Here is a 26830-nt window from a genome sequence, read left to right as displayed (position 1 = left end):
GATTCCAATGTCTGGCCAAATTTGGCCTCTTTCAATCAAATCCTATCACTTTTTCTTCCTTCAGTGTCCATACAGTCTTCATTTTTCATTGTGACATTGACTTTTTAGGGCTATGTGGTTTTTTTTTTTTGTAGAATTTCATAATTTGCCTTATGTAAACCATTAAGCAAATTTGTCTATTCCTCTATTTTCTATATTGTCTTTAATTAGAAGTTAGATCTACAGTAAGTAGGGTTATCCAGTAGAATGTTCTGTGTGGACTGAAATTTCCTAATAACTGAATAGTGTGATAGCTACTAGTCTTATATAACCCAGGGTACTACCTATTTTCTTCTCACTTAATTCACTTTCCAGGTTGGCAAATTGACCTTCATTTGCCAGATTACTTATGGGTATTTCTCTACCTAGAGATGAAGGAAATTTTGAGTTTCTATTCCCAACACTTTAGTCAGTGCTCAGAGACTGTATTCTAGGAATAAGTTTCACTCAGACTACTGTTCTCTTCAATACCTTTATATTTGTGTTTGAGGTAGTGGTGATAAAAACTTAGGGTTGCATTTTATATTAATATCCAGAAAACCTCTCATTTTTCTTTTCCTTCCTCTCCGTGATTTATTATTTATCTAACTAAATTCTTACTCCTAAATTGCTAAGCAGTTAGTACCAGTCTTTTATACCCTGAGAGAAGTCTGATAATTGCCTCATCTGAACATTTTGTTTTAGATGAAAATAAGAAACAAAACACAGTGGAACCTCACAGGCAAATTAGAACCCAAGCCCATTTTTCACCCCTTCAGGTCCACTGTTTGGTTCATTAGTTGTACTGTTTGCTCTCTTCTTTGTAGTGTCTCTTTCTTCTCCCTTTCTCTGTCCCTCTCAGAAATTATTACTGTAGTTTGGTTTTAGAAAGCACTAATTTTAAAATTTATTTTCATTTTTAAATTATCTTTAAGTGTATAGAGGGATTTCAATTCAGTGAGTCAATTTTGGTGTATAATGATTCTCGATCAGTGTTTTTATTTGGCTAAATAGCTTGCTACTTACTATGTGTGGTATCAGGTAACAGCTATGTTTATTTAGTTCTTTATAGCTTTATAAAGTGCCTTTTCACTCTTTATCTCATTTATTTGTTATGAAGATACAATTTGCTCATATACCTAAGGTTCTTAAATAGAAACATAGATTTCTTTGTGATCTTTGCGTGACCCTCACTTCTGTACACTCACAAATCCTTAGCTTCAGACATCTGTGTTGACTCATTCTGTCAAGATTATAAATTTAAGCATTGTAGTGTCTCAGTTCAAGCCCTTTCTATAGCTTTAGAATCTTGGAGTCTAAGGCATGAAATTCCAAATAAGACAATAACTAGCTGTTTTGTAGCACCTCTACTACTGTGATCAGGGAAGTGTTTTTTAAAACTTAATCAGAGGTTCAGTATGTAGTTAAGCAACACATTGTGTTGAAACAAACACAGGATAATCATATAATTTATTGTACTAACATTCTTCAATCAAAATGGTGTTAGAGATAAGATAAATTATATGGCTATAGTGTGTGTGTGTGTGTGTGTGTGTGTGTGTGTGTGTGTGATTTGGTTGGTGGTGACTGAGTTAGTCTGAGGCTAGACTGATTGCCAAAACTTTCTATGAGGGGCTTATTACCTAATAAGCTTATATAAAATGTGGAAATTTCTAAGAGGATCTTTTTTGATTTATGAATAGTTAGTTTAATACAGTAAGGTCTATGAAAAATCTGTTCATTTGTTATTGATTTTCTAAAATTTAAAAAATGGAAATAATATGGTATTCCAGAAAACATTTCGGTAGATCAGCTAGTAAGAATGATTTATTTGAAGTATATACTCAATATTCATAATTGCTCAATGACTTTTTGAGTATAGAACATGACATTTGCATATACTTTATGGTAGTACTGGGTAAATAAGAGTTAGAGTTTAGCTTTTTATCCCTGGATTTCTAATAACTACTACAGAGGTGAACCATACATGTTAAGATTATCTGAAGATAAAACTGGAACTTATTGGCTCAAAGTTCAAAGGAGAGAACTCTAGCTTCAAGGACATAAATCACTGAATTGTTATCCGCCAATTTGTAACAAGTGCAGATGAACAAGTGCATTTATCTAGAAAATCTAGTATCTTTTACCTGCACTTTGAGGTCATTCTACATAGGAGTTTGTAGGTACTTTGAACTCTGCAGAGATGAGAGTTCAAATTTATTTTCATTTTCTCATTCGAAGAAACAGACGGACTTGTGTCCTCTTTCTAGCTGCTGTTGTTAACCCCATTTTGTCCTAACCTCATTAGGCTTCAACTCAACTATGGAATCATCTGAGATTAAGTTGTTCAGAGACACTCTATTATTTGCTGTTTGTTTAGTGTGTGCTCATTTTTTCTCCACCAGTTGATTGTGAGCACTGAGATATGTATACCATTTTAAAATCTGTGTATACCAAATAAAAATTATGCAAACCATTTAAAAAATCTGTGATTAAAAAGTCAGGTACTTAGAAAGAAATAGATGATTGATCAAGCTTGAAGAGGCCCCCCCCCACACACACAAAAGAACATATATCTCAGTTTAAATAAGCCCAGTTCCAGCAGATTCTTACCATGTAGGAATATGAGCTTGATATTGTCTAAGTAGAGTAAATCCACTGGTGCTATTCTTTGGTCTATCACTTTGCTACTCTAACGTACAGCATTATTTGAACACACAGAAAATGGCTTTATAGATACTTATTGTTTCATTAAAAGATGCTAATTATTTTAATATTGCCTACATTGCTTTTTGAAGACTATCATTGACATATGTAATATGATGCAAGATGTGTATGAATATTCTCAATTTATTCAAGGATTTGCTCTTTTTGAAGAATAATACATATATATATCCATAAGAGGATTGACTTATCTTAAAATCAACAGACTTGAAAGTATTTACTGTTGTGTTCTCAGAAAATCATTTGGATCACTTTCCAAGTTAAAATCCATTGATTGAAGCCTGGTGCTGGTGGCCCATGCTTCTCAGGTGGCTGAGATCTAAGGATTATGGTTTAAAGCCAGCCCCAGCAGGAAAGTCTGTGCAACTCTTATCTCCAGTTACCTACCTGAAAACTAGAAGTAGAGCTTGGCTCAAAGTGGTACAATACTAGTCAAGCAAAAAGAACTCAAGGACAGTGCCTAGACACTGAGTTTAAGCTCCGAGACTGACAAAAAAAAAAAAAAATCATGATAGTACATTGTAGTAAGTGGCTATAGTCCGAGACTGAGTAAACAAAAAATAGATAAAATAAGGAATGATGTGCTCAATGAGCTACATTTCAAACAGAGGAAATTTAATTGGGAAATGATTACATTAGTAGCAGATGGACTTGCTTCCTGAATTACAATCTTAATAGAAACATGAGAACAGCTTAATTTTTTTCTGAGATTTTTGAATGTGATAAAAGATAAAGAGATTTGTTTGTTTGGTTGTGCCATTGTGATTTTTACTTTGTCTTCTGAATGTCTCCTTTATACTAGGCTATTTTTATGATTCCTACAAATCCACCACCAACATTCAGGAAACCTGAACTTTGGTCTGATGATTTCACTGATTTTGTTAAAAAGTGCTTAGTGAAGAATCCTGAGCAGAGAGCTACTGCAACACAACTTTTACAAGTGAGTACTTATAAGGGAAATATTTTTTCTTAATACCTTTTGACTTTTTTACATTGACCAGAAAAACTCCTTAGGAAGTATGGATAAAACTCACCTTTCCCTCTCCTCATCTCTTTCTTTCCTCCGCACCCCACTTTCTTCTGTATGCTTTCTTTGCCTCATTTTTTGTTTCCCAAGTGTGATCTTCTAACTTCTTTCTTTTCTTCGTTGTTAACTTTCTGCTTTTTTTTACTTATGTGTGCTGGTCCTGAGGCTTGAACTCAGGGCTTGAGCACTTATTCCTGAACTTTTTTTGCTAAAGGCTAGCACACTACCACTTGAACTACAACTCCACTTTCAGCTTTTTTGCTGGTTAATTGGATAGAGAGTCTCACAGGCTTTTCTACCCTGGATGGTTTCAAACTGTGATCCTCAGATCTCAGATTCCTGAGTAGCTAGGCTTACAGGTGTGTGCCACCAGTGCCTAGCCTAACTTTTGCTTTTAAGCCTGTTTTAAAACATTCAGAGGGTTCTCATTTTAATAATGAATTCTCAATTCCATAGTTGTTATTTTTCTTGGCTTTTTCAAAATTATATTCTTTGACTCAGTATTTATACATTAACTTTTAGTTGTACTATAAGATATACATGAGTACAAATGAAATTGCACATGAGGATATTTTGAGTTTAAAAGCATTAAGTTCTGTAGACTAATGGTAACATGGCACTGCAGTAAATTCACAATGTATAGTACAAAGACATGGTTGCAGTAGACTAAATGAACTAAATATGTACATTGGCATTTCTTATAAATTACAATGTGGCTTGTAGAGGTAGCTCAGAGTTTTTCCAGAGAATAAAACAAAGCATAAAAGAATGTGAGATTTCTATACCTTTTTTTTTTAAAAAAAGAGATACAATTCTATTGGTTTAGTTTTTTAAAAGAGATGCAATTCTATTGGTTAGTTTTTATAGGTTTTAGTTTTTATGTTGATCTCATTTCTGTTAATATCATCAGATTGAATATCTCATATCTAAAATACTTATGACCACAAATAGTTCAGATTTCAGTGTTATTGGAAATATTTGCATAGACTATCAGTTAAATCTGAAAATATGTCAGCTTATAAAGATTAATTAAATTCTGTAAGTAAATACCAATATAAATTTATTTTTATACATAATATAATTACTAATTATATTACTAATTTGATAAGTATATATTTAAGATAATAGCTTTATTAATGTTTTATGTATTTGCTTTAAGGTGTTCTAAAAAGAAACTTAAAAAATATGGTTTCAGAATCATCCAAAATACTGTTTTCTTAATTAACAAATGTAGTTGTATTTAAAAAACAGTCCTGAAGCCTATGATATTGGTTAGCATTTACTAGTGTTTTAAGATTTGTTAGCTACAATTCAGAAAAGTCTTTTGGACTTATGTAATTGAAATGTACTCTTCTAGCATCCTTTTATCAAGAATGCCAAACCTGTATCAATATTAAGAGATCTGATCACAGAAGCTATGGAGATCAAAGCTAAAAGACATGAGGAACAGCAGCGAGAACTGGAAGAGGAAGAAGAGAATTCGGTTTGTAATTATACTAAGAAAGTAGACTTTTTAAATCTGTTGAGTTATTTTTCCATACTTTTAATTTGTTTCTTAAAATATGTTAATAATGTTTATTATTTTATTATAATTGTGAGGTATGTTTGTTTCATCTTTTAGAACATTTTTTGCATTAAATGTTTGATTCTCTTTTCAGATGTCTTAAAAATGACATTAGTGGAATGTAATGTTGATATAGTAGTATTCTGTGTTAACGAGTGTCCAATTAACATTTATTCTCTAATGAATAAACATCTTGCATTTGGACATTATTATGTCATAACTTCTAAAATTTAGTTTCAACTGATCACCAACTGTGCTATAAAGACAAAAAATTGCAAGCCTTGATAAATACTGGAGAAAAGAGAGTCTTTATTTATTGTTAGTATAAATGTAAAATGGTACAACCTCTTCTGTTGCAAACAGTCTGCTGTTTTCCTAACATTAAACATAAGTTTAGCATAATTGTACACTTCTACTCATAGATTCATACAGATGGTACACAACTTATGATAGTTCAACTTTTTCACCTTTACAGTGGTATAGAAGTATATGCATATAACTATTCTGTTTTGCATGTTCAAAATACTATTAAGTTACTTTAAATATTTAACAATTTTCTGTAAATTAGTCTGTTTTTTTCTCAATTATAGGTTAGAGGAAGTAGTCTAAACTCATGTAAGGTAGGCTTGGCTAAAACTGATGATTAATACATTGATGTGTTAAGTTCAAGGTAGGGAAGAATGTCTACCATTTGTGGGTAGGACTCTGAAAAAATTGTAGACAAATAATATACCTTGTTTTTGTATTTTTTTATTCAAATAAGCATTTATTCTCTGGAGTAAATCTAGTATTTCTGAGTAACATTATTATGTTCATTGTTGTTAATTGAAATTATAAGAAAAAATTAATGTATGATAGTGATACATTGACTTACTTTGCTTAGGTTATATTTTCAGGCAAAAGCTTCATATTTACTTGATTAATCATTACCCATAAGACAAAAGTCATGGGCACATGCATTTTTAAAAGAATAACGGAATATGCAGAATAGATCTCAAGTACTTTCACCAATTGTAAAAGTATATGCTTTCAGAAGCATTACCCATGTTGAAGTCTCAAAATTGTATAGTGAGTTTATACTGTTTATTTCTCTGAGAGTCTTTTTGCAAATTTGCCTAACTAAATTGGATTACATAGTACCATTTAAAAATAAGACAGCTAGCCTAGCGCTGGTGGCTCACGCCTGTAATCCTAGCTACTCAGGAGGCTGAGATCTGAGGATCGTGGTTCAAAGCCAGCCCGGGCAGGAGAAACCATGAGACTCCTATCGCCAGTAAACCACCAGAAAACCAGAAGTGGCGCTTAGCTCAAGTGGTAGAGCGCTCCCCTTGAGCTGAAGAGCTGAGGGACAGCGCCCAGGCCCAGAGTTCAAGCCCCACGACCGACCAAAAAAAAAAAAAAAAAGACAGCTAATATCTTTGATATTTACTTTAATGACCAATTTATATAATTAAATGATGCTATTTTTTTATTTGAAAATCAGAAATTTTTACAAAATGGATACTTATTTTTGACCAAATAAGTACAAAGTTTAATGTAGATTGGTTTAAAAATTATAAACATACAAGACCTTTTCTTATTCCTATTATAGTTTATACTAATTTATCAGTCTCATTCAAAGTATAAAAATGCAATTCAGTAAGTTATAATTATCTAAGGGCAATTTATTGTCATCTAGCATTTAAACTAATTAATCAGTTTTTAAGATAATTGTAAATTTGCCCATATGGATTACTGAAATACTGTATAGGCTTTTGAATGCTTAAATATTTATGTAGTAAAAAGGTTTCATACCTGCTCTTTTAATAAAATAAGACAAAGATTCATTAATGGTATATTACTTAAAAGTGGAATAATGATGCTATTAAGTTGAATTTATAAGGCATAGACAAGCACTAGTAGTATTTTAAATTAAATGGCATGCTGAACAAAACTTGGAATACTTCTCTGTGTTAGGCTTGAATGAAAATTTTTTCATTGTTATACATGTACCAGCAACTTTATTTTCCACTTCTTTTCATAGTAGTAATGATGTAGAGAAAAATTTTACTAATTTTCCATAGATCATTTACCATTGGAAATGAAACAATGTGACATTATGCAGACATGGTATATCCTTGTTCAGACATTAAATTTGATTTAAGTTTGATTTACAGAAGCATGAGAATTGAAAAATGTCATTTATTATTATTATTTTTTTGTCGGTTGTGGGGCTTGAACTTTGGGCCTGGGCACTGGCCTTGAGCTTTGCTGTGCTCAAGGCTAGTGCTCTATCACTTTGAGCTACAGCACTACTTCCTGTTAAAAATTTTTACCCAACCTATTTTCCAGACTTTCAGGGTAAGATTACATATTACAAGCCTATCCTGGCACAGTGGATTATGCCTACAACCTTAGCCTTTTGAGGGATATAGATTGGAAAGATCATGGTTTGAGGCTAGCTCAAGCAGCCTTCTTAATCAATAGCTAGGCATGGGAACATGAGCTTGTCATTTTGGGGTCATCTCATCTTGGCCTATCTAGGCCATCCTAAACATAAATGTTCTATTCAGCATAAATGTTCTGTGTTTTTGTAATAAAATAGGGAACAAATGGAAGCCTACAATATGGGAAGATCTCCCATGTTCATCAGAAGAATTAATATTGTGAAATGACTGTATTGTCATAGCAATCTACAGTTTCAGTCTCCATCAGAAATACAGTGACATTCTTCATAAAACTAGAAAAAAAGTCCTAAATTGATTTAAGGATACAAAACACTCCAAACAAAGCTATCCTGATAAAAATAACAATGCTGGAAATATCCTAACACCTACTACAGAGTTATAATAACAATAGCAATATGTTACTGGCACAAAAATGGGCAGGTAGACCATTATGAAATAGAATAAAGGTCCTAAATAAATCCAACTGAAAAAGGAGCCCAAATCATACCCTGGAGTAAAGACTGCCTCTTTAGAAATAGTGCTGGAAAATTTGGATATCCAAATATAGGAGACTGAAACTATCAGTTTCTTATCCAGTGATTTCAAACTATATCAGTGACCTTCATTTAAGACTTCATACTGAAAATTCTTGAGGAAAATATAAAGAAAACACTTGAAAATACAGACATAGGCAAGAACTTTATTAATAAAATCCAACAGTTCAGAAAAGAATAGCAAGAATTGATGATGACCATTACATCAACTTAAAAAGCTTCTACACAAGGGAAACAATTACTAGTGAAGAAACAGCTTGAAAAATGGGAGAAAAATCTTGTCATCTGAGAGAGGATTACTATCTAAAATATATATATATAATAATGAACCAGTATATGGACACATGAACTGAACAGACAGTTCTCAAAAGATGAAATACATAGGGCTAATAAGTTCATGAAAAATTGTTCAACAGCCGTAGCCATCACAGATATGCAAATCAAAGCTATATTTTGGCTGGGTGCCCATGGCTCATGCCTGCAATCCTAGCTATTTAGAAATCTGAAATCTGAGGAGTCCAATTCAAAGCCAGTCTAGGCAGGAAAATCCATGACATTCTTATCTCCAATTAAACTCCAGAAAGTGAGAAGTAGAACTGTGGTTTAAGTAGTAGAGTGCCAGCCTTGAGCAAAAAAACTCAGGAATAGTACCCAGGCCCTGAGTTCAAGCTCCAGTACTGGCAACCACAACAAAACCAAAAATGACATTGTGATTCCATCTCACCCCTTCAGAATGTCTCTGCTAATGAGGATGGAAAAACCCTTACACATTTTTGGTAACCAGTATAGAAATCAGTAAGGTTCCTCAAAAAACTAAAAATGGAACTATTATATAATTCAGCTCTACCATTCCTCAGTATATATCCAATGAAATCTTAGTGGGAATATAATAGATATAATTGCATGTCCATGTTCAGTGCAGCACTGTTTACAATAGCCAAGTTATGGAATCAGGTCTAAGTGCTCTCAATAGATGAATGAAGAAAATGTGGTGCATATAGTATGGAGTTTTATTCAGCCATAAAGAAGAATGAAATTATGTTAGTGGCAGCAAATGGACAACTGGAAATGATCATGTTAAGTGAAATAAGCCTGATTCAGAAAAACAGATTTCTTTTTTTGTCTCATATACCTAATATAGTTTAAAAAGAAAAAGAAATAAAGTGGGGGATATTTGGGAAAAGTAAGAGGGCAAGTAGGAAAAGAGCTAAAGGACAAGCAAGGACAATGGAGTGATTATGACTAAAGTAGATTGTGTACATTATAAGTGCTTTAATAAAAATATGACATATAAAAGAGAGCAATTAAACCTGTTGGAATTACTTAAGTGCAGGGATAAGGGAAATGATAGAAGGGGTGAGCCTGATCTGGTACACTGTTCATGTGTGGAAATGTCACAGAAACCTTCCCAGTAATATGTGCTAATAGAAAATCTTCATAAAAATATGGCACAATTGATAGTGTATTTATTTATTTTTATTGTGAAAATACCGTACAGAGGAGTTGCAATTACATGGGCAATATAATGAGTACATTTCTTATCAAGCATTGTAGCCTCCTTCTTTGTTTCCCCTTCCCATCCCTTCCCATCCTCCCCCCATCCCCCCACCCAATCCACGCCCCCCACGCCCCCCGCACAAAAGTTGTAAAGTTCGTTTTTGACATAACGACTTGTACATCTCATTGTTGCAATGGGTCCACCTGTATCCCTATTTAAACGATTTGTTTTTCCCCTTCCCCTCCACAAATTATACCAACATCAAATACAGTGAAAGCAGGGGTTATACTGTGGGGGAGGGACATACAAAGCAACAAAGAAATCATCTTATAAATGTGTTAGAAACAATTGCATGAAAGAAAAAAATTTGAATACATATCTTAGGGTTCATTTCCCTAACATCACCTTTTCTGACCTTTTCTGCTTGACTCAGACATATACTAGATATTGCAAATAAGGGAAACCATGGGACCTGTGTTTCTTTGGGCCTGGCTTACTTAATATAATTTTTCCAAGCCTTTCCATTTCCTAACAAATGGGCAATGTCATTCTTTCTGATGGAGACATAGAATTCCATTGTGTATATATATACCACATTTTCTTGATCCATTCATCTACTGAGGGGCATCTGGGTTGGTTCACATAGTCGTACTGGTAGCCTTAGTGTGGTCTTGTTTGTAAACATTTGGGTAAATGCCCAAAAGAGGGATTGCTGGGTCATAGGGGAGCTCTATGTGGAGTCTTTTGAGGAACCTCCATACTACTTTCCAAAGTGGTTGAACAAGTTTACACTCCTACCAACAATACAGTAAGGTTCCCTTCTGTCCACATCCCCTCTAGCATCTGTTGTTATTAGAGTTCTTGATTTTAGCCATTCTAACTGGAGTGAGGTGGTATCTCAATGTTGTTTTGATTTACATTGCTTTTATGGCCAGGGAGGTTGAGCATATCTTCATGTGTCTTTTGGCCATTCTTCTTTCCTCTTCAGAGAAGTTTCTCTTTAAGTCTTTCGCCCACTTATTTATTGGGCAGTTGTTTCTTTGAGGATTTGTTGGGGGATTTAATTTTTTGAGTTCCAAGTATATTTTATTTTATTACTTTTTTGGGAGGGGGTCCGGTCGTGGGGCCTCAACTCTGGGCCTGGGCGCTGTCCCTCAGCTCTTCAGCTCAAGGCTAGCGCTCTAACACTTGAGCCACAGCGCCACTTCCGGCTTTTTTCTTTTTGCTTATGTGGTGCTGAGGAATAGAACCCAGGGCCTCGGGCATGCAAGGCAGGTGCTCTACCACTGAGCCACCTTCCCAGCCCCCCAAGTATATTTTAGATATGAGACCCTTGTCCGTTGTAGGGCTAGTGAAGCTCTCCCAATCCGTGGGCTTTCTATTGATCTTGCTAGCTATGTCCTTTGCCATGCAGAAGCTCTGCAATTTCATGCAATCCCATTTGTCCAACATTTCTTTGATTTGTTGTGTTTCTGGGTCTCTATTAAGAAAATTTGATAGTGTATTTTAAATATGTGAGGAGTGTGGTAGGAGCCAGGTTCCCAGGCTCATGCATATAATCCTAGTTTCTCAGGAGGTTGAGATCTGAAGATTATGGTTCAAAGCCAGCCTTGGTAGGAAAGGCCTTGAGACTCTTCTCTCTCCATTTAACCACCAGAAAACTGGAAGTGGCTCTATGGCTCACAGTGGTAGAGCGCAAGCCTTGAGATGAAGAGCTCAGGGGGCAGTGCTAGGCCTAGAGTTCAAGCACCATGACGGACAAAAGAAAGCAAGAAGGCGTGGGGGGTTGTGGGGTGGGTGGTGGTGGGAGAGGCAGAGTCAGAGGGGGAGGCAGAGTCAGGAAGGCAGGCAGGCGGGAAGGATATGGTAGGATATGGTAGGTTCCTAGAACAGGTTATTGCACACTATTTGTGTAAATTGCCAGCTAATGGAATTTTAGTCATTTGTCTTTGGTGCCCTCTAGTGGACTTTTTGTAAACTGCTCAAACACCGCCATCATTCTCAAAGGTGTTATTCTAAAATGTTTGATTTTCTAAGCTCTTTTATATTTGGTTAATCCTGACATGTGTTGGTTGTAAGAGAAAAAAAAAAGTCATGGAGAATTTTGGTATTGTCCAATACTGGGGATGGAAGATAATATTATGTTTGGAAACTTTTATTATAATGCCAAGAACTTGTACAGTCTTGTATCATAGAGCCTCTGAAGTCCTTCCCACATGCCTCCACCATTTGGACTTGTACTGATGAACAAGTCTTTTATGACTCAAGATCCTGACAGCTTTGATGTAGCTTTAAAACATGCCTTGAACATGCAAAGTTAGAATCTATGAAGTTTGTTTGTTAATAAAGACATATGTCAAAGACAGCAGCTGTATAAGCTGTTATGCTAGTTTTGCATTGACATAGACAGACCACCTACTTACAGCCGTGGAAGAGAATTCATTCTTTGTGAATTCTTTGGGTATTCAGAGACTAAACATCTTAGTAACATTAAGTGATTAAATGAATATCAGTTTAACCTGTGCAGAAGATGTGGAAGTGGGGCTTAAGGGCAGCTATTTGATGGAGCCATGTTTTATGTTTTCTTTATAGTTCTTAGATCAGTTAAGCTAAATCTAGTAGTATTGCAACCAGATTTAACCATTTGATCCCATTGTGAACTATTTTCCTTGTATGGAAATGGCAGATGTAACTCGTATAATTAGGATAATGAGGTAAGTCTTTGACTTTATTTACAAGTGAAATTTGCTGGTAATGATCTGTTGCTTCACTTTAATAGTTTCATCTTGCCCTAAGAGTATTAATTAGCGTTTTTTAAAATTTGAGACATTTAAGTAAATGTACAGTGATTATTTTTACTTTTAGTCAATTAGTGATTAAAGTTTATGTTTTGACAAAAGGTTAATCACCACCAAACCTTGAATTCAGTCATGCTCAAGGATGGGAGTGAAAGATTCCTACTACAGTTTTCCACTGTTTTCTGCTCATCTCATTGAATTGTATGACAGATGCCTCGCAGACTTCTTAGTCAACTCTTTCATCACAAATAAATAATTGGTTTCATTCTCTCATTGTGAGCTGAAGTAGTAAAGCCCATTAAGTTACTTTGGGTTATAAGTAACTGACATTATTTGTTATGTTTTCTGCCTTCTTTTATTCAAATTGGAATGTCTTACAATTTTCTTTATGGAGTCAATTTGATTTTACTAGGTCCAGAATACTGAAGTTACTTTTGATCTATTTTATTTGATTTTGCAGAAGCTTTCTAGGCTCTGCTGAGTTTCTTTCTTTCATGCTATCTTTCAGATTGACCTGTCATTTCTGCTATTAAAGGACCATTTTTTTAGTATAGGTTCCAATTAACCTGAAGTCTGGACCTCAGCATCAGCTTTCTATTACAGTGTCTTTATTTAATCTTATTTTCCAATTTATCCTTTAGTTTTCAAAGTGTGCCTATCACTCGTCTGGCTGGCAGTTCATACCAGCATGCAGCATTTAAAGCATTCTGTAAGTGGTAGGCATCCTTTAATGGCAACAAACATACTGCTTTCCATTCAAGCTAGAATCACTCAACTTTGGTGGTTTTTTTTCCCCCAATCTGGATTACCACATCTATGCCTAGTTTTTCTAAGGGAACTAACTTAATTCTAAGGAACAAGGGCATCTTAATTCTGTTGTTTTGTTATTCCTATTTTCAATGTGTATTTATCTTTGGAATTGTGAACATTTGTTCAGCTGGCTTTTATCTCAGAAAATAATGTGGACTCTGATTTGAGGGCTGGATGCAAACACCTCTAGGATGGATTTGAACTTTTTTTTGATCAGGCATCTAGAGTTCTACCTTACTGAGACTGTATTAGGTTAATTTCTTTGTATGAGGTCCCCAAACCAAATGGCAGTGCCAAATTGAAAGCAGAGCATGTGGTTTCAAATTCTACAGAGAGCCTTCCTTAACCCCAACTTTATGCTTAAACTAGGTGAGATTTGTCACCTCTTTACCTCTAGATTATTTTTTCCTTATTTACCCTTTCGCTGGAGATATAGAGCTTTAAGATTCCCACCTTGTGCAGGATTTCTGATTCTGCTTTGAAGAGAACCCAAATTTCTTTGGCCACCAAAATATAAACCTTATTTAACCACCACTCTCCTTCCCCAGCAGTACATGCTCTAAGGGCAGACCTAAAATCAGAGTTCGCTGAATCTCGGAGAGAAGGTGGGTTTCCTTTACTATATTGAGAGCTCAGCTATGTATTTATACATTTGTTACATTGATCGTGTGCTGCTTCATTAGCATCTTTAAAAACTTACCCATCTTGCAAAATAGGTAAAAAGGCTGAGAATCTGGACACTGGAAGAAACCTGAAGCCCAGAAGACTGGTGTTGAAGGCTATTCCTCAGGCTAAAATTAAAATGCCTGAGAAAGGGAGGCCTTACCACAGCTGAAACCTGTTGTGCATCAGCAGATACTCCCAATCTGCGATGTATTCCAGAAAAAATTGTGTCTAAGAGGAAGTACTCGGCTTCTAAACCCAAGATTGAAAAGAAAAAGAAGGTCCTTGTGACTCACAAAACCAGTTGGTGTGACAAGAACAGTGGTACCTGGGTGGTTAAGCTTGGGAAAATGCCCAGCCACTCACTGAGGATGTGCCTCAAAAGGTGTTGAGCCATGGCAAGGAGTCCTTCAGTGAGCATGTGTGAAGGCTGAGGGCCAACATCACTCCAGGGACCATCCTAATCATCCCCACTGGGTGCCACAGAGGCAAGGGAGTGGTTGTCTTGAAGAAGGTGGGCAGTGGCTTGCTACTTGTTACTAGACCTCATCCCTCAGCCGTGTTCCTCTGTGTAGAACACATCAGAAATTAGTTATGGCCACCTCCACAAAAATTGATACCAAGGTGAAAATTTCCAAACACCTCACTGACATTACTTCAAGAAGAAGAAGCTTCAGAAACCCAGACACCAGGAAGATGAGATCTTTGACACACAGAAAGAGAAATATGAGGTTACAGAGCAGCCCAAGGTTGATCAGGAAGCTGTGAGCCCACAAATTCTACCTCAAATCAAAGTTATTCCTCAGCTCCGAGGCTACATACAATCTTTTTTTGCTTTAACAAATGGAATTCATCCTCACAAAATAGTGTTCTGAACTGAGGTCCTAATTAAATCATATATATATATATATAAAGGTATTAAAGATTTCTAGACCACTATAAAATTGCAGCTTTTTCTGTGATTGGTTTACTGAATATTTATTTTTTCTGAAGAATTGTTTTCATATCATAGTAGAATGCATATGTGTTAGCATTGTCCAGTTGAACAAAAGCCATTGTCATTCCTATTTTTATATTTATTGTATTTGCAGTGAAGATATTTCATACAATTTAAGAATAAAAATTTATTTCTCAATTAGGACATGTACTTGAGGAGTATGCTGTCTCAGTACTATAAATTTCAAACACATTCTAAAGCATTAGTGTAAATAGCCTTAAAATAATTTGATTATTTGATTATTGAATCATTTTATTATCAAATATTTTAAAACTCCTTTACGGTAGTAAATATGGCAAATGTAAAATCTGATTTTTTTCCTCAGACTTTTCCAGCATAAATCTATCTTAGCGATGGACTAGGATTTCCTAATAATGTTTTCAAATATTTGTATTCCATGTGGATTTTGTGATTCATAAGCTGGACTATCATCAGTACTCTTGTTTTGCATTCCTGGCATGTGATGGCCACCGATTGAAAATGCTATTGTATTCCTTACTGGAATTGGCTGCCTTCCGCTGTGGGGAAGCATCTGTTCCACAGATCTTTTTCTATAAAGTATCAACATGGTTTTCTTTATTGAAGTCCAAAGTATAACTTTGAAAAACATTATAAATAATTGTTTCTACAAAAATATAAAAAGTAGCAAATCATTTTTAACAGTCATCCAAAATATCAAGGATATGTTCAAGATAATGGTTTCTTAAAAGTAAAAATTTTCAGCACCATTCCCAAGTTATTGGTATCTATGTTTTAAGTTTCATAAAAATTAGCTAATTCTATCTGTACTTCATTAGTTACTTTTTAGGTGCCACTTTCTCATTCATGAACTGAGCATTCATGCTTTTCTTTTTTTTTTCCTCCATTGGTAAATTGGGTTAGCATCTTTTAGCAAAGTGACTATCTACACAAAAATACTATGTGATAAGAGCTTGAAAACTATTATTGTTTTGACATTTTGTGGGTTTTACTGTGTTTCTACTAATTCACACTTGTGTGAATTCAAGAGGGCAAGCTATTTCCTTTGGAGATTCAATTCCAATATAGACTTATTGGAAGAGTAAGAGTACTATTTCATGTCATTGAGATATTGAGATGTTATGTTTCTTGGTAAGTTTAATGGCTATAGCATTGAATATTATAAGAATAAATGACAGGGCTGGGAAGGTGGCTCAGTGGTAGAGCTCTTGCCTTGCATGCATGAGGCCCTGAGTTCGATTCCTTAGCACCACATAAGCAAAAAGAAAAAAGCCGGAAGTGGTACTGTGGCTCAAGTGGTAGAGCACTAGCCTTGAGCTGAAGAGCTGAGGGACAGTGCCCAGGCCTAGAATTCAAGCCCCATGACCGGACCCTCCCCCCCCCCCCAAAAAAAAAGAATAAATGACAAATGAGTCACAAATATAAAAATAGATTTATTGTTTTGAGAACTGGTGTCATCTAAGATAAAATATTTAAAGTAGTAGATTTTAAAAGAAAACTGATAGGAAAAAAAATCAACTTCTGAATCCTTGGTGGGATCTACTTAAAAGAATACGAAAATAGCTGTTAGACCAAATATATAATGTGTGTGTGTGTGTGTGTGTGTTTGCGTATATATATATATATATTTTTTCTTCATTTTTAACAGATAAAAGCATACTTTTGCAAATCTTTAATGTAATTAAATTGAACTGAAGAAAATGTTTCAAATGGTTTAAAAGCTTTACAAAGTTGGTGGTTAAAATTCAAGCTTTAGCATCAGATAGGCCTAGTTTAAATCTTGCTTCGACTCTTATTTGTTGTTTGTCCTTGGACAGATTTTTAAACAAAATTGGGTTTTGGGTTCATTCTTTGTTCAAGACAAATAATACTTCACAGGATAAATCAGAGCATTAAGCTGGGTGACAGTGGCCCCTGCCTATAACCCTAGTTGCTCAGAATGCTAAGATCTGAGGATCATGGTTCAAAGCTAGCCCAGGCAGGAAAGAGATTTTTATCCCCAACTAACCCCCCAAAAAGCCAGAAGTAGAGCTATGACTGAAGTGGTAGAGAGCTAGCCTTGAGCAAAAAAGCTCAGGGTCAGCCACCAGACCCAGAGTTTAAGCCCTTGGACGGGTGCATACACGTGTACACACATCCATGCATACACACAACAATCATGGGAGTAGCCTATAAAAAGACTTCATAATAGTGCTTCTAATTCATTGCTGGCAACTATGTTTATCGTTATCAAATGAATGATCTACTGAATGACTTCAGTTTAACATTTTTCTCTCAAAGTTTCTTCAGTAATCACTCTATATTTATAGTAATGACAGTTTAAATCAAGTTATATCACTAGGACCTCACATAACATTGTTCTTAATTCTGTATTTTGTAACAAAATGAAGTATTTGTCAGCAAATAACATAGGAAGAACAATGCTTTGTACTGTTTATCAGGAAAAGAACTGTTAACAAAATCTCTTTTTTGCTGTTAGAGATTTGAGAGTCAAATAAAGGATTTAGATAAGTCATTACAATTACAACATCATGTAGTAAATATGATCTGTGTAAGAAAAATGTGTTAGGGGAATGAAGTTACACATACTTAAGTTTCAGAGTATCTGAACTGTGAAAACATTTGCCTCTGTTGTAAAAAGTTTATAAAACACCCTGACCAAACTTATGCTTATGTGTTTTAATATGGCCTATTTATCCTTTAAGATTTAAACTCAATAGAGAAACTAGAAGATTCCAAACATAAAGTAATGAAAAGAAGATGTAAATGCTAACTACCCTTATTTTATCAGAACATATTATATACAGGTATTAAAATATCACACTATACATATGAGCCATTATGTGTTAGTTATTATGTATTAATCAATTTTTTTTAAAGTTTAAGGGAAATAAAGATTTAACTCAAAGATAGCCTTTTCTGTGAGGCTTTCTCTACTTGTGATAGGTAAAATTAGAGGCTCTACTCTTAAATTACCATTATACTGTCAACACTTTTCTTATATTTAAGAGGTTGTCTTGTAATTTATTATTCCATTGCCAGGAAATTCTCTAGAACTCATTCCTTTAAAAACCAGATGGAACAAAACTGTCTTACTCATCTTTCTATCTTAAATGCCTGTTCCACTATTTGACATATTACAGATGTGTAATAAATGCTTAGTGAATAAATTAGTAAGTGATAATATAAATTGATTGTATTGAATAAACACTTATTAAGTACTACCATGTACCAAGTATTTTGGCAGTGAGAATTTGGCAGTTAGAAAGAATCTCTTGCCTTCATCAAACTTCTATTCTAGTGGTACAGAAGGCTACATCCAGGCTGGAAAGAATACAGAAAGACAAAAGAATTGTGAATGATGGAAGCTTCCAATCAAATTGGTGATCAGAAGTCTCCCTGAGGTGGCAAAATCAAAGTTAAATAAATGTCTTATAGAAGAGCATTTCAGTCTGGAAGATCAGCCAATTTAAAGACTACAAGAGGAACATGGTTAAAATGCTCAAAAAATAGCAAAAGAGGCCAACATGGCTGGAGTTTGATGAACAGGAAGGAATGTGATAGGAGATGAGATTGGCATATGTTACTAGGCTAGATCACATTTGGCTATGATAGTTTGGATTTATTCTACATGTGATGAGAGGCCAACTGCAGAATTTGCAGCAAGAAAGTAATGTGACATGATTTGTCTTTAGAAAAGCTTGATATGTATGTGGTGTGTAGAACTGAAAGAGGCAAGAATGGAAATAGTGAAAAACAAGAGGCTTTTCGTATAGTTCAAGTAAGAGAGGGTAGGGCTTGGACCAAGTAATTCATATGGGCACTCTGGAAATAGGAATTGGTGAAATAAGCAATTAACATGTTAAGCCTGTACGTCTAACTTAAGCATTCAAGCAGCTAAACATTTAAATGTAAAGAAGATTCATATATGTGGTAGAATAATGAGCTAAGAAGTGAAATAATTGTGGTCAGGTGTGGTGGTGCATACTTATAATCCCATATATAAGAGGAACAAAGTTCAAGACTAGCCTGGGTAAAAAGATAATGACACGATTATCTCAACAACAAGAAGGTGTGTGGTCCACACCTGTGATCCCAGCTACGTAGGATATGGAGGAAGGAAAATCTCAGGCCAGGTTACCCAGGCAGAAATGCAAGATTCTGTCTGAAAAACAAACTAAAAAGCAAAAGGGCTGGGGTGCTACCTCATTTGCCTAGCGAGACTATGGCCAATGAGTTCAATCCTTATCACTGCCCAAAAAAAGAAAAAAAAGTTTAATTCCAACTGTTTTAAATAGGAAAGTTTCTCACATTTTGTGTCTCTCAGCTTTCCAGCTTTAAGCAATAAATGAATTAATTTGGTTTCTTTTCTACCGTGAAGGACCTTGATTTTTTTTTCATTCTTTGAAAAAGTAAATTTATATTGAATGCTAGAATGAAATACTTCAATGGATTCAAAAGTACTATAAGAAAGACTTGTGTCTATAAGGTATTTACCTTTATAAAAGATTTTTATAAAGTAAGTGCTTAGAATATGAGAGCAGACATTGAAATGTACAATGTAATGCATATTGTTAAACAGTTTGTTAATAGTTAAGTAGTTTGTTAAATAGTTAACAAAAACTGAATTAGCCACTGAGGTAAACTATATTTGACTGGGAAAATTTTGTTAAGTAGGTAGGGGAGAAAAAGCATTCTGGGTAGAGAAGATATGTACAAAGTCTTCATGAGCATACTAGCACACTAGTATTATAGAGGAAGGTTCAGAACTGATGGATATGTGAGCAATCGGAAAATAGGATTGGTGGGTAGAACATAGAAGACATTAAAATCCTAGCAGAAAGATGTAGCTCTGTGTGTGTGTGTGTGTGTGTGTGTGTGTGTGTGTGTGTGTGTGTGTGTGTGTGTGTGTGTGTGTGTGTGTGTGTGTGTGTGTGTGTGTGTGTGTGTGTGTGTGTGTGTGTGTGTGTGTGTGTGTGTGTGTGTAGTGTGGCTACTGAGCTTGCTTGCTCATGGCTGTTATTCTACCATTTGAACCTCCAGCCTAACATTTTACTTGTTATTTTGGAAATACTGTAGTCTCTTAGACTTTTCTGCTTGGGTTGGTTTGAGCCATGATCTCTGGATCTCCTGAGTTTCCCTGATCCTCCTGAGTTTCTTAGTGCCAGGTTCAACTTTTTAATGTAGACAAGAACTAGGATACATTATAGATTCTTTCCTTTTTTTTTTTTTTTTTTGGTCAGTTGTAGGGATTGAACTCAGGGCCTGGGTGCTATCCCTGAGCCTCTTTGTGCTCAAGGCTAGTACTCTATCACTTCCTATTTTCTGGAGATAAGTCTGATGGATGGAAGTGGCACTGTAGCTCCAAGTGGTAGAGTGCTCGCCTTGAGCTGAAGAGCTGAGGGACAGCGCCCAGGCCCAGAGTTCAAGCCCCACGGCTGACAAAAAAAAAATAAATAAATAAATAAATAAAAATTTTTTTAAAAATAAAAAAAGAGTCTGATGGACTTTCCTGATATGGCTAGCTTTGAACTGCAATGCTCAGATCTCAGTCTCCTGAGTAGATAGGATTACAGGTGTGAGTCACCTTTAACATAAGAATACCTTAGAGAGCCCGGAGCTGGTGGCTCACGCCTATAATCCTAGCTACTCAGGAGACTGAGATCTGAGGATCGCAGTTCAAAGCCAGCCAGGGCAGGAAACTCCGTGAAACTCTTATCTCCAATAAACCACCAGAAAACCGGAAGTGGCACTGTAGCTCAAGTGGAAGAGCACTAGCCTTGAGCTGAAGAGCTGAGGGACAGCGCTCAAGCCCAGAGTTCATGCCCCACGACCCTCCCCCCCACACAAAATATCTTAGAGAAAAAAAAAGAGCCAAGGTGTCTGTACTTCTAGTTACTCACTAGGCTGAGATCCGTATGATCATAGTTCAAAGCCAGCCAAGGCAGAAAAGTCTGTGAGACTTCATCTCCAAAATAACCAGCAAAAAGCTGGTCTGGAGGTTGGAACATCAGGTCAAAGGTTGGAATATCAGCCAAGCAAGCAAGTATGAGGCCTTGAGTTACAACCCCAGTGTAGCCAAACAAAAACATCCTGATGCAAATAAATATTCAAGAAAGAGGCCAGATATGATGGCGTACATCTATATTCCCAGCTACTTAGGAGGCGTAGATAGAGAGAATTGCCATTCAAGGCCAGCCTGGTCAGAAAGTTAGCAAGACCCCGTGTCGCCAGTAAGCACCATTCACAGTGGCTTGTGCCTGTCACCCCATCTGTCTAGGAGGCATAAAAAGGAGGATCACCATCTCAACCTAGCCATGGTAAAATGCTAGACTTTGTTAAACCTTGTGGAAGCTTAAAGGCCTAGAGGTGTGTCTCAAAGGATAGAATGCCAGTGAGCTCAAATCCTGGTTCACCCTGCCCCCCTAACCCCCCCCCCCCACACACACACAAAGTATGGTGCTGTGAGTATACTACCTTTGAGGAAGGTGTGAAAACTCCTTGTTCCTGGTAACTGCAGAAATTTTACATACTTTTTTCCTTATCATCACAACAGTAGGGAGAAACCTGAGGACTTAGATGTTTGCCTAAAGGTCCAGTGACTGAGGCAGGATCTGAATTAACCTCTGTTTCTACATTACCCAGAAGGTATTAGTTGTAGTTATGAAAAGTATAAGACAACAAAGAATAAACCCAGTAGCAGTGAGAATAGAAAAGAAGACATGAAACTGAAAAGAAATTGTTTCTGAGGAGCTTGTTGACTGATTGTATATAGGGAGTGAATGAGCGAATGAGCGGAAGAAGACATTGAAGTTTTATTTGCGGGGAGCTAGTGAGTTTCCAGTTTAGTGGTCATGGTTACACAACACTGATGATTCTTAGTGCCATAGAACCATCCAGTGAAAAATTGCAAAAGTAGTAAATTGTGTTATTTATATTTTACCACAATTGAAGAAAAATGCTAGTAGCTATTATAGAGGTTAGAAGTGTTATTCAGCCTATTAGAAAAAGAAGTGATAGATGGGTGCTGGTGGTTTACTGTCACCCTAGCTACTTGAAAGGCTGCGATTGGGAGGATCCATGGTTTGAGGCCAGTCTGGGCAGAAAAGTTTAGGAGACCCCTTATGAACCCATAGCTTGGTGGGATTGTATGTTCCTATCACTCCAACTACTACAGAAAACCTAAAATAGGTGGCTCTTGGCCTATGTGCATGCCTGGGTAGGAAGTAACAAGTACAGAAAAGGGGCCCTGAGTTCAAACCCTAGTGCCACCAAGAAAAAGTTCAAGTACAAACATGTTCAATCTTTAAAGTGCCCTTTTGTATGTTTATTTCATCACTGTGTTCTGTTAATGTATTTGTGGATAATTTATTGAACTCAGTCCTTATTTCAAAGTCTACCAGCAGTTTCTGTTTTTATCACTTTCTGTTGCTTGAGTTTAATTACCTAAAGCCTTAGGTTGTTTTGCTAATTTTGCCCTTTATGATAACATTTGTATGTATGCTTATATGAAAAATAATAATAATTATAGTATGATTATCCTTATTAACAATATTAACATATTCTTGTTAAGAGTTAAGAAATCCAGTTGTCCCAAAGCAGTGTTTCTTCACTGTGGTGTTTTGTTTCCAGGATGAAGATGAGCTGGATTCCCACACCATGGTGAAGACTAGCTCAGAAAGTGTGGGCACAATGCGGGCTACAAGCACAATGAGTGAAGGGGCCCAGACCATGATTGAACACAACAGCACAATGTTAGAATCTGATTTGGGGACCATGGTTATAAACAGTGAGGATGAGGAAGAAGAAGATGGAACTATGAAAAGTATGTGACCTTTTCCTTGAATATGAGTTCCCTATTTTGAAAGTATACTTATATGGAAACCAGAATAAGCAAATGATGGAAATTTTGGGGGTTTAACTTTGTTTGAGAGCCCCCAAAAAGGAAAAAAGAATATAGCACAAGTAAACTTTAAAATTTATTTTAAGCTGGGTGCCAGTGGCTCATGCCTATAATCCTAGCTACTCAGGAGCCTGAGATCTGAGGATAGTGGTTCAAAGCCAACCCAGAGGAAAACCCATGAGACTCTTATCTTCAATAAACCACCAGAAAACTGGAAGTGGGTGCTGAGGCTCAAGTGGAAGAGTGCTAGCCTTGAGCTGAAGAGCTGAGGGACAGCAACCAGGCCCAGAGTTCAAGCCCCACAATCAACCAAAAATTTTTATTTTAATATAACACATAGTAATATATCTTTAAAATGGAAACCAGAATAGTGTTATAATTACCTTAAAAAGAAAATGATGTAAATTTTTGGGTTTTAGCTTTGATAGCAAAAAAATAAAATATAGCACAAGTAAACTTTAAAATTTATTTTAATATAACATATCATAGTACGTCTTTAACTTAGGGTTGTAGAACTTTTTTTCCTGTTGAAGGATACAAATCCATAATTTAATTTGTAAAGTATTTTAGAGGGAAGATAGTGCCTAACATTTACTTTTCCAATTAAAAAAGCAAGTCTAAAATTTCATTCCAATAAATACAAAATAATATTATTTCATGTTGTCTAAATTATCAGTTAAACCACAGAGACAGGAGTACATGCTATGGGAAGAAATGAGGACTAAAGCAGGAAAATAAGAAACCCTCAAAGAAGGATTAGAGTCAGGAATGCTAATAGAGAAGACTATTCCATGCATATTAACTGCTGCTTATCATGATGAGACACAGTCCAGGGGTCTAAAATGATTCAGACATTCTCTCTGACATCTGTTGCTTACAGAGTGATGAATTTTTAAGGGCTAATCCAACTGCTTTCCTTCCTTCCTTCACTTCCTTCTTCCCTTCCTCCCCCCTTCTACTCTCCCTCCCTCTTTCCCTCCCCCCTCTCTTTCTTTCTTTCTTTCTTTCTTTCTTTCTTTCTTTCTTTCTTTCTTTCTTTCTTTCTTTCTTTCTTTCTTTCGTTCCTTCCTTCCTTCCTTCCTTCCTTTCCTTTTCTGTTCTGTTCTTTCATAGTTTTTAAGGATACTGCAGTTAATAATGCAGGATATTGTAATTATACAGTGAGAGAGTACAAACAATTCTCTTTAAACAATTATTGACCTTTCTCCCTCCCCTCACTACAGTAGTTTCTATGGTTATTGTCAAAGACTAAAGTACTAGACGGTTTTCTACTACATGCTATTGTTTTCAAATGGTAGGATAGCACAATTACATGATTTGTGCCATTAGAGAGCTTAGAAAGTTACAAATATTCAAGTGATTTCCTAGTACTGTGAAATGGATATGAAAATTTCCTCTCTGACATTTCTATTTATTTTTGGCCACCCCTTTCTTGGTGCTACTGCCCCAGTATTGCTGCTCCAGTGACATCCTACCTCAAAGTTTCACTTTGCTCACTGTTGCTGCTTTCTTCACATTTTCTGCTATGTGGCTCATTATGGGTTACATACTTTGGAAGGGGAAAGTCATGATGTACAAAATGCAAACAAATTGCATTTATATGTAGTTAATCAGTATGGCAGTGTGTAGAGGGAAGTATATGAATTTTTTTCCCTCCGATCACTGGTGGGCATCCTGAACCTTTGCTCTGGAAAGCAGCCTGAATTTTGGATTCCAAGAAAATTCTGAGCTTCTGAGCATAGGTTTTTTGCATTCTACCATGTTTATTGCATAAGATGTTCTTGTGGCTGATATTAAAGTACAATTCATATACCCTATAGATCAAAAAGATCCCAAATTAAGATAGCACAGCACATACCATCACATTTCTGCAAGTTGATAAAATTCTTTCACTCATATTTTAGGATTCTTAGAACATTTAAGAGCTCTTAAGTGCTTGGTTTATTGTACATCTAGTGAGCTATTTATTAAACTTTCTACAAAACTACCAAAACAACTTATTTATACAATTGTATATTGGAACATCATAAGTATAGTGGTTTTAAAAAATGAGTCTATGGAATTTAATTTATGTTTAATTATTACATTTCAAGGAAGAAGTAATGATGATTTATCAGATGTCATATTTTAAATTATACCATAAGTTTTCATATAATTTGTGAATTTATCTATGACAACTGTAGAAATCAATATATTATGATTTTATTGTATGATTATGTATGGATGACTGTTTCACAGAGATCTTAAGAAAAACCATTTTTAAATTGAGCAGATAGTGCTTTATATTTTTACATTTGTTTTATGGCTCAGCAGGTTTTAAATCCCATGTTTTAAGTTCCTACAAGTAGACATCATTCTATGATGTAAGATCTCCATTTTCTCCAAAAGTTAATCAGGTAATATTAATGTAACCCTCACATTGTTACTCAGTAGTATGATAGTAACAAATGTGGAGTTTTTGAGGGAAGACTTGCTTTAGTATATTTCCTAGTGCAAGTCCCTATAGTCTCTCACTCATAAGCCTTCCTAATGAGCTCCTGCTTCCTGTCTGGGTTCCCTATCCTCTCTACACAATGCCTCTAGCATTCCAGTAACTGCCAGTTGCTTTTAGGCTATTGCCCAACACTGATTTAAAGGCAGTATATGCTCTGGTCCTTACATATATTTCTACTCTCATGTCTTATTACTGCCTGAATTCTTACAATGCTCTTTCTTACTTTGGAAGGTTGGACGTCCTTAATCCTTTTATGTAGACTAAATAGAATATTTCTTTTTTTTAATTATTATTATTTTTTTTGGTCCAGTCATGGGGCCTGAACTCTGGGCCTAGGTGCTGTCCTCTGGCTTTTTTCTTTTTGTTTATGTGGTGCTGAGGAACCGAACCCATTGCCTCAGGCATGCACTGCAAGCGCTCTGCCACTGAGCCACCTTCCCAGCCCTAAATAGAATATTTCTAAATAGAAATGTAACATAGTAATAAAATAACTTGGGTTTCATTGACATATTTTTCCCTCTCCCCCTTGCTCTGTGTGTGTATGTGTATTCATTTAAACTACCTAAAAGGATGCTCAATTTCTGTATCCAAGCAAAATCAGGGTTTGGGTGCTCTATGTCTTTGGACATTGGAAAAGTCTTTGACAATGTCTTCAGTATTACCCTTACAACACTATATAGTTTGACCTAGTTGATGATCCTGTTATGAGCATTGAACAGTTATACTCCAACATGTTTATTTCAATGAAAATTTATTAGAGGAAACAAAAATTAATCTAGATTTTGTTTTAATTTAGCAAATAAAATTAAATACATGAATAAATATTATAAAATAATAATAAAATCTTAAAACTAGAAGGATGCTTTAAAGATAGTAGGTAATCTATGCAGAATCATCCCTATCTTCTTACTCTATCACCTGTTCCTGCCAACAACTTGGAAAGCTGGAACACTGAGATCCTGGGCTTTCTCCAGCTCTGCTTTTTATTCATCGAGGAAGGCCGGATCTCCCTGGGACTGGAATGCAGAGCCACTTAGTAGCTCTGTCATTTCTCCCATCAGCAAATTCTTGCTCCCATCTCTTCTCTGCCTCCACCTAGACCTTGTCTCATCTTTCTTTATTCAGTAAGCTAGCCAGAAACATTCTTTAGAAAATTACCATTTTCAAAATGAACTCAGTGGCACTAGCATGAGAACGGGATATTTGATAGTTGACAAGATGAAAAAATGTTAAGGGATACCCTGATAATCTGGCACATGTTTAGCAATGTATATAGAGATAATGAGGTGAAAGAAAGAATTATATTCCCTGTTTGTGAAATTTAACATCTTTAAGTAAATGGATACAGTTCCGTAGAGGCATGAAAGGATGAAAT

General features: G+C 35.6%; 1 protein-coding gene and 1 pseudogene across 3 annotated transcripts in view; both read left to right on the top strand.

Moving 5' to 3' along the window:
* The window catches only part of Stk3 (serine/threonine kinase 3), a 223748-nt gene that overhangs the window by 122530 nt on the left and 74388 nt on the right, over positions 1 to 26830 (top strand). For all 3 annotated transcript variants that reach the window (XM_069991124.1, XM_069991126.1, XM_069991125.1), the window contains 3 exons: positions 3545 to 3682; positions 5127 to 5252; positions 22691 to 22883. In XM_069991124.1, the coding sequence (XP_069847225.1) occupies positions 3545 to 3682; positions 5127 to 5252; positions 22691 to 22883 (457 nt within the window). The remainder of the gene's footprint in view (positions 1 to 3544; positions 3683 to 5126; positions 5253 to 22690; positions 22884 to 26830) is intronic.
* Positions 12491 to 14957, top strand: LOC138805526 (large ribosomal subunit protein eL6 pseudogene; annotated as a pseudogene).

Source organism: Dipodomys merriami, unplaced genomic scaffold, assembly GCF_024711535.1.
Source record: "Dipodomys merriami isolate MVZ:Mamm:240054 unplaced genomic scaffold, mDipMer1.0.p SCAF_4, whole genome shotgun sequence".
NCBI classification, from domain to species: domain Eukaryota; kingdom Metazoa; phylum Chordata; class Mammalia; order Rodentia; family Heteromyidae; genus Dipodomys; species Dipodomys merriami.
This window is presented reverse-complemented; position numbering and strand designations above follow the sequence as displayed.